This window comes from Triticum aestivum, chromosome 4D, assembly GCF_018294505.1.
Source record: "Triticum aestivum cultivar Chinese Spring chromosome 4D, IWGSC CS RefSeq v2.1, whole genome shotgun sequence".
NCBI classification, from domain to species: Eukaryota; Viridiplantae; Streptophyta; class Magnoliopsida; order Poales; family Poaceae; genus Triticum; species Triticum aestivum.
The window spans coordinates 510,500,828-510,509,464 of NC_057805.1; the positions used below are offsets into that span (position 1 = coordinate 510,500,828).

An 8,637-nucleotide genomic window follows, 5' to 3' on the forward strand; every position below is an offset into this window, starting at 1 on the left:
AAAAATATCCGGAAGATGCTTACCAATACTAATTAACATGATCATCATGTTTGACATGGTGTGATTTACTCCACTTACATTATCTGCCCCTTGCTAAGTGAGTTCGTGGATGCCAGCTAGACCAAATAAGTAGAAGTCAAAAGCCAATTAAGAATCATCATAAGACCTCTAAAATCCGCAGACAACTAATTAACTAATTGACTACAACTCTCATTTTCTTAACCCCAGCTTGTATATATAAGCATCCAAAGACCTCTACAATCCGCAGACAACTAATTAACTACAACTCTAATCATCATAAGCTAGCTTGCATATATAAGCATCCAAAGACCTCTACAATCACAGGAGTAGTTGCTTGAGATGGGCATTTCTGTTCCTCAATACATAGCTCTGTGTGGAGTTACACTTGTAATTGGATGGCTTGTGCAGTGGGTATACAAATGGATTAACCCGGTTTGCAACGGGGTTCTTCCTCCTGGCTCCATGGGATTCCCTGTTATTGGTGAGACCTTGGACTTCTTCAAGGCAAGCCCTTCCCTGGACATCCCTGACTTCTACAAACTAAGGATGAAAAGGTACCATACGTTTGAATGGAGATTGATGCTATACTATCACTTTTCATGTTTTTTCATTGCAAGAAATAATATGCTCGAAAACAAGTCACACTGTGGTTACTGTTTGCGCAGGTACGGCCCGATTTTCAAGACAAGCTTGCTGGGGCAGCGTGTGGTTATTTCCACCGATGCGGAGATGAATCGGTTTATCCTTCAGCAGGACACATTGTTCCGTATTTGGTTCCCTCGGGCACTGGCTAAAATATTCGGGGAGGAGAGCCTGGAAGCCTACCATGGCAAAACCCACAAGTTCATCCGAAGATGCGCCCACACGCTGTTGGGTGTCCAGACTCTCAAAGATGTGCTCCTCCCTGAGATGGAGGCCGCTGTGAGGGAGCGCCTTGCCGCATGGGCCACCAAGCCGAGTGTCGACGTGCGTGGCGGTGCGCCCGACGTAAGTGCACGCACGCATGCCTTGGTTACCATCCCATTTCTTCTTCCCTACTCGCATGAAATTTTATTAGTTGCTCGATCCTGCATCTACATAGCTTGTATACAAGCAAGTTAATGCTAGCCAGATATTGTCGTCGTTGCAGCTTCTGTTTGAGCTGGTGGCGAGGAAGTGCCTTGGTTTTGATTCCACCAAGTCGGGACAACTGCGGAGCACGTTTGATGTGCTTTTCACAGAGCTCTTATCCTTCCCGATATATTTTCCCGGGACATCATTTTACCGATGCATGCAGGTACATACATGCACAAATTAATTTTTGGATTTCGCTAAAAATCTTATGTCAGATTTTCAATCATGTCATGGCAAATTACATTGTCGTGGCATGGCGATTCCCTTCAGCGAGCATATCAAATTCTTGCCATGTTCAGTTTTTGCTAGGATTTGCCATGCTCGCTGAAAGGAATTGTCATGTCGTAACAATGTAATTTGTCATAAAAAACGTTCGATTTGCCATCTTTAAAAATCTGACATCTGATTTTTAACATTCTCATTTTCCCCTTCTTTTTTCCAAGATCAAGGGCCGGGGCCATTGTCCCTTCATCATAAATTAGAGGGCGCATATATATTTTGAGTTCTGGTTTCGATTGAGAAACGTGGATTGAACTGCCCCTAAAGGTAATTAACAATTGATATGCTTTGCGCGTGCAGGCAAGGAAAATTGTGCAGAAGACAGTCCGGGATACGTTGGCAGAGAGGTTAATTACACCAGGGAATAAACATGGTGACCTCCTTGACATAATTGTCGAAGAGCTGCGGGCTGAAGAGTCATCACTAAGTGAGAATTTGGCAGTTGATGTGGTCTCAGCATTGTTGTTCGGCAGCGTCTTCACGCTATCAGGAGTCATCGCTGTAACATTCAAGTCACTCCATGACAACCCGGACGTTGTCCATGCCCTTGAGGTTGGTTGTGTTAATTTCATGGTAGTACTACTATATACCCACTCCGTCCTAAAATAAGTGTCATATAAAGTTATACTAAATCAGCGACACTTAGTTTGGGTCGGAGCGAGTATAATGCATACTCCTACAATCGCACTATACTATCAAGATTTTAACATTTTAGTTGTACTCATGCTAGTAGCTGACAGATATAACAAAATGGAGTAGAAAGATTCTGAAAAAAAAAATATCCTGAAAATTTGCACTTTACACAGGAGGAGAACCGAGCTATGCTGACAGATCGGAAGGGTGGGTGCTCCGGGCTCACATGGGAGGAGTACAAGTCATTGACATTCACTAATCAGGTAAAATTAGAAAGCATTGATTGCAACTGGTCATCACTATAGTGTAGTAGTAGTTACTACTCCCTCCGTCCAAAACATAAGATCATTTTTTACACTATCATAATGTCAAAAATGATCTTATATTTTGGGACGGAGGGAGTAGTTTCTAATTAAGTTTCCTTTTCGACCGAAGGTGACCAATGAGATTATTCGAATCAGCAATGCCGTACTTGGGTCATTTAGGACAACTCTTGCGGATGCACAAGTCAATGGTGAACACTCAGAAACATTATAATAGTAACTAGTTTGGTTAACTAACAAAGCACTACAATCATGGCAACAATTTTCAAAGTGGTTGTTGCTTATGTGTTGGTCGTTCTTCCTGCAGGCTATACAATTCCAGCCGGATGGTTGGTCATAGTCAACCCCATGGCAGCTCATATGAACGAAGAATTTTTCGATGATCCACTCAAATTTAATCCATGGAGGTGGATGGTTAGTCAAGACACTGAAATGCCTTCATTCTTTCAATTCTACTCACAATTTTCTACCTGAGAGATTCTGTTGGAACTAATGTACATTGTGGGTGTAAATAAATTTGATAAATCTGAAAACACAGGATGAGTCAAAGCGCAGCACAATGCTGAAGAATTTCTTGCCATTCGGAGTAGGCATTAGGGTATGTCCTGCCGCAGAGTTTATCAAGCTGTTACTAACACTTACCCTCCATATTTTGGTAACGGAATATAGGTGCGTGCTTTTTGCAGCTCAGAGCATGCTGCTTTTAATTTCATTATATCATGCACCCTGCTTGTTGATATGCAATATGTGTTTCTAACTTCCTACTCAGATGGGAAGAAATGAAAGAAACATATGCATTTCGAAGTGCGGAGGTTATGTTCCCGCAGGGCTACCACATTCGACTTCGACCAAAGGACGACCAAACGAGATGATGCATATACCAACTGGAAACTATGCCTATCAGACTTCTGACCGCATTGTCTAAAATTCATTGCTCTTGTTCTAGATGTTTCTATGCACTACGCTGGATTTAGTATTACCATGTTGTTTCACATTTATATGTACTTTGTGACCAACCGTCATTTTGTTTACCATTGAAAACATTGTCATTCTATATCCGATATATGAATATGAATCTGGTATTTAAGTGTGTTCGTCAGAATTTTCTTTCAACCACACTGAATTTTGTTCCATATTGATACGACAACAAGAAAAGAAAATCTCCTATCGTCTTCAATTTTTGTCGTTCGATTTTATTCATCACCACTACTTCATTCAGATGCGGTAAGGTTGTACCCACATATAGGCACATGTATAGTCTAGACCTGATCAAACAATTTAGCTCAACCTCTGCGCACTACACCTCATTGGCCGCTGTACTTGGCCACCGTCCGCACGGCAGGCCGACAAAAGACAACATCATTGATTTGGATCTGTTGAATCACCATGGTTAACATTGAAATATATACACGTACCTCTCATTTTCTACTCTAACCCTAGCCGGCCAGGTACTCTCCCCTTCAAACTTCACCGGTGAGCCCGTGGATTCGCCTCCCATCCGCCTCTCCGACGGCCGTTGGCGGGGAAGGGAATCCCGATGCCTTCGCTCTAGTTAGTAGTTTATGTTAGTTTTTTTAGTCCTCACAGGTGCGGCGCTAGAGCGGATGGCGGCATTTCTTCTTCGAGATTGTCTTCCGGGCTCCGATCGTCCTCGAGTTCGTCCGTCTGGACGTAGTCAACAGAACTCTGGCATAGATTCCTGTTGTCTCCTTCGGGTGGTGAGGGGTGTTATCTTTTCAAGAGAGCCCAAACCTTGGTAAAATCATGTGTCCCCTATTATCATTGTTCCAAGGCTACCTATCGGGACCCCTACCCGAGGTCTGCTGGATTTAGTTCCATCAGCGGGTAGTACTGGAACGGTTTTGCACTCGTGAAACCCAACATATTTTATATTGTACTCAGCAGCAACTCCATGGGGATAGAAATTGCCCACCCCCGTCCCCTAATGGGTAATAACCCGCGGGATACAGGTTTCGGGGCCCATTGCCATCTTGAGGTATGAGAGATGGCATGCTGGTGTGTTTTTCCAGTCAATAGAATTACCAATAGTTTAAAGGAATTGGACTAGTTCGATCATCAGTGCTCTGTTTCAACGATGTTGCTGGATATCTTAAATCTTCTTGTAGTACAACCTTTTGAAAGTAATCCACATGTGAGATGGGCGTGTGTCTGTGTGTGCGGATGCGCGTAATCAAAACACCTTATGTAAATAATTCACATGGGAAAAATAGCTTCCTAAATATCCCAAGCTCTAGCGATTGAATTCGTTCTTTTCTTCTCCTTTCACTTTTTATACACCACCTACTTGCACTTGCTTCTACTTTCTGCAATTTTGTTTTTCACGCTCAATTTGCATCTTTTCGGGGAAAATAAAGGTTAAGTTAGATCCATTTTTCTTAGACTCTATGAAAAGTCCAAAGATCATTAAAGCATTAAGTTTTGTCAACATCTATTTTCTTTCATTGTATCCAAAGTTACAAGAAAAAATAAGTACATCCTAGATTTGTCTTCCCCACCGTGTGTTGAAAGCCCAACTAGAAATATGCCCTATTAAAGTTCAAGGATTAAATTTTCACTCTAGGCGAAGTTTAGTGACGAAAATTAAGTTTTTTGTTAATTTCTTATTGTCTTCAAAATTTTCGATAAATATCATACTATATTAATATCAAGAAGGTACATTCTCAGCAATTAGGAGGTGGTCATGATAGCACTATACTTAGCTACCACCAATCATTGACTTTACTTTTGTAGTATAAACTGTTAAGTTTATGGTGCGCTCTTAGTTTATGCTGCCCCCACGGCAGGTTTACCAGCTAGCCGTTGGTTATACGTGGTGAACTACCATCAACCGTTGGCTGCGAGTTGCAAAGGCTCCGTGAATATTGACCAAAGTGCCACTTTTGTCCCAAAAATATAAACCGGTCCACTCTCATTTAAACTTTCAACATTGGGTTATTTTTATCCCGTTGGTTAAGCCGCCATAGGGGTTCTCAGCGACGCCAGGCTGGTGTGGGGTGTCCTCCAGTCAACAGAATAACAAGATGTTGTTTATGCAAAAAATTGGACCTGTTGCTGCATTTCTGAAATCATCTTGTAGACTTGTAGTACATCCTTTTGGGAGTAATCCACATCCTAGATAGTGTATGTGTGTGTGTGTGTGCATGTGTGTCCCTATCGAAACACCATACGGAAATCATTCCTATGGGTGCTTTCTGGTAATGCATCTAAATCAAGAAGTTGGACTTTACTTTTATATGTGTCATAGCGTGTGCCATCTTCTCATCATTTGTAAGGAACATCTGCAAGCCGTTCTATTATAAATTCCGTTGGCTGATGTACCATGTTCCCATCTTTTATGATCACATTTTTTACTCCATCCTCAGTTCATGATGTCTCTTTTCTCGGCAGGTACTAGCAGCCCTATATTTGACTTCTATTTGTAGTGGTCACGCACTTATAATTAACGCTGCTGTCAATGCTCCATTGTGACACCTCATGGATGAGTTCATCTTACACTGGTGTGCATGGTATCTGAAAGCTTGTTTCTTGGCCGATCTTACTATTGTAGGTACAATCTTATCTCCGTATTTTTTTTATTACTTGAATGCTACATAACATCCATGAACAGATGCACTTACAGTAGATTTATGGTCAGCATTAAAGCTAAACTTTACATTTAACTGGCATATGTCATCTTACTGCTCCGTGGCAACTTCAACTTTGTATTCTTTAGGATATTTGATCTAGTTTGGTGGTCTACGCTCATAAGAAAGTACAAACACCAAAAGTGATACTATAGTACCGTTTCAGTCTTTATGTGCGTTAATTTTAACTTTTCATGTATTCTGTTTCTTTTTGGTGGCCACACCGAAAGCCACATGATCCTTCTGTAACTTGCGGGCGCCATTTCAGCTTTTGTGTACTAACAGAGATATTAAAAACTTGAGAGACGATGAAAGAATTCATGTCCCAGTCGCGACGGCACACACAGGGAGAGGAAGGCATAATCCCATTATGGTGTCATACGCAAGGATGGGGAGAAGAAGGGCAGATGCTTGCTGTCTAAAACAGTGCAATCAGTGTATGACTGTTGAAATATGGCAATGATATGTATAGTAGTTTCAATAAAAACATGATTTATCACTTATGAAATATGTTGTTCTATGATCGCTAACTGACCGAACAGTCTGTCACGTATAGTGAAAGCAAAGCCTGTCGTATAGCAGAGCGGAGTTAGCGCTCTTCGACTCAGTTGTTGATGTGTAGATGTTACCAAATGATGCATGTCTCAGCTTCATTATTCATATTAAAATGATGCTTTCAATGAATGTTGGTACAGCCCACGTTTAGAGTATCAAGTTGATCGTCAAACTTACTTTTGAAATGTGTGTGTGCCATGTAAATTAGGATGGATGAGTGCAGTCTTTATTTGACCAAGTTAGGTGAAGAAGAGAGGTGTAGCCTCAAAGGTCAGTCCATCATCGCACATTTCCCATCATTAGATGTGTAGAAGACAGTCACGATGGTAAATATGTTCATCAAGATCTCGAATACAATCACTTGAATCTTTTATTAGCAAGTATATAATGTGATATTTGGAGCCACATGCGACATATTATGACTTAGAGTATATTTTTATTTAATAATATACTTTTACTTAAATTTATTGTTCCGTGGGCCCGTGGCAACGCACTGGCATTTAACTAGTCATTTGTAAGGAACATCTGCAAGTCGCTCTATTATAAATTCCGTTGGCTGATGTACCATGTTCCCATCTTTTTTAATCAGATATTTTACTCCATCCTCAGTTCATGATGTCTCTTTTCTCGTAGGTACTAGCAGGCCTATATTTGACTTCTATATTTTCTAGTGGCCACGCACTTATAAGTAACGCTGCTATCACTGCTCCACTGCGACACCTCACGGATGAGTTCATCATACACTGGTGTGCATGGTATCTGAAAGAATCGACCTTCTGATTGAGGTATGCACATACTACCTATGCGTTCTTCTTTCAGTTGAGTGATTTCTCTGCTCTTCTTCAGCTTGGGTAGCTCAAACGAAACTGACACGGCGTGTACAGTCAAGTGCTACGTTTTGTCTACATATGTTTCGTATTCTCTTATTTAGATCGAGTGAATACTATGAACTGACGGCTAGCTCAGTAGCTGGAGTTCGCCGTGGCGAATCCACCCCGTTTGGGTTCGGGCAGCGGACTCCTCTAAATCGTGGAGATTTCTCATCTCCTGTCTAAAATAACGGACACCTAAGGGAGGATTTTTCTCCCTTTTTCCTATGGCTGTAGCCGAGAAGCGAGAGCGAGGTCAAGGGCGACGGCAGGAGTTTGGTGCTTTTTGGGGAAAACACACATGGTCGGTGCAAGAAGCTAGCTAGCCTGAACTATGTTATTGCGTGTGTAGGCTCAGGCATATTCAGAAATTAGCCATGGCGTGCTAACTGTAGGAGTATACGAGACACTTGAGGAATCGGTAGTCAGGTTGGTACAGAGAGAGAACTATGATATCAAACCACAACTGAAATTGCTCCAAATCAAATTAGCCCGAGCCTACTTGACGGTGCTAGCTGCAGGTACAAATATCTTCAATGTCGATTTCTTCAGTGTACTACTGCTACCGTCGATTGATGCATTGGTTTGGGTTTGATTTAGTCAGGTAGGTTTATTAGTAGTTACCATAATATCTCACACCAATTTGTAAATGAAATTATTTTATTGCTATCTAAGAGCATCTCCAATAGGTGCCCTTAAACTAATAAATAACTGATTTTTACATCACCAGGGACCAAAAAAGTCTCTCCAACAGCAGCCCGTGATGCAAAGTTAAATTGACATGGGTGAACAAATTTGCAAAGCTAAATTCTATTCAAAGTTCAATCATATGAAATTGTATTTGAACTATGTTTGTAATTTGCATGTTTAAACTTTGGTCAAACTTTGTTTGAAATATGTAATATCGTCGAAGTAGTTCGAATGTTAGTTCAATTTTTTTTTATTTTGTTGATCTGGGTTCCTATTTTAGGGCTGCTGCTGGAGACAGTGCTTGCTCGTGCCCACCAACTCTGCGTGCCATAAAATAGGGTTGCTGTTGGAGATGCTCTAACCAAACTAGTAGAACCATGTCAAAGCTATAGTTTGTGACCTCTCTCTGGTTTAGTTAGGGATGCAAATTTGTAACCCTCCGGTGTAAGCTTTGACCAACCCTTTTAAAGTCGGCCAAATGAATTAGATTTTAAAATTCAAACTTGCTTC

General features: G+C 41.2%; 2 protein-coding genes across 2 annotated transcripts in view; both read left to right on the top strand.

The window, feature by feature from the left end:
* Positions 1-297: 297 nt before the first annotated feature.
* On the top strand, positions 298-3,336 carry LOC123100716 (cytochrome P450 87A3). Its single transcript, XM_044522601.1, has 9 exons — positions 298-575; positions 687-1,008; positions 1,151-1,297; positions 1,714-1,965; positions 2,220-2,309; positions 2,482-2,560; positions 2,677-2,783; positions 2,908-3,038; positions 3,139-3,336. The coding sequence occupies exons 1-9, from the start codon at positions 361-363 to the stop codon at positions 3,239-3,241; spliced, it is 1,446 nt and encodes a 481-aa protein (XP_044378536.1). The 5' UTR covers positions 298-360; the 3' UTR covers positions 3,242-3,336.
* Positions 3,337-7,264: 3,928 nt separating this feature from the next.
* Positions 7,265-8,637, top strand: part of LOC123100717 (obtusifoliol 14-alpha demethylase-like) — a 4,778-nt gene continuing 3,405 nt past the window's right edge. Inside the window, exon 1 of the mRNA XM_044522603.1 lies at positions 7,265-7,353. The gene's annotated coding sequence lies outside the window, so the exon portion shown is untranslated. The remainder of the gene's footprint in view (positions 7,354-8,637) is intronic.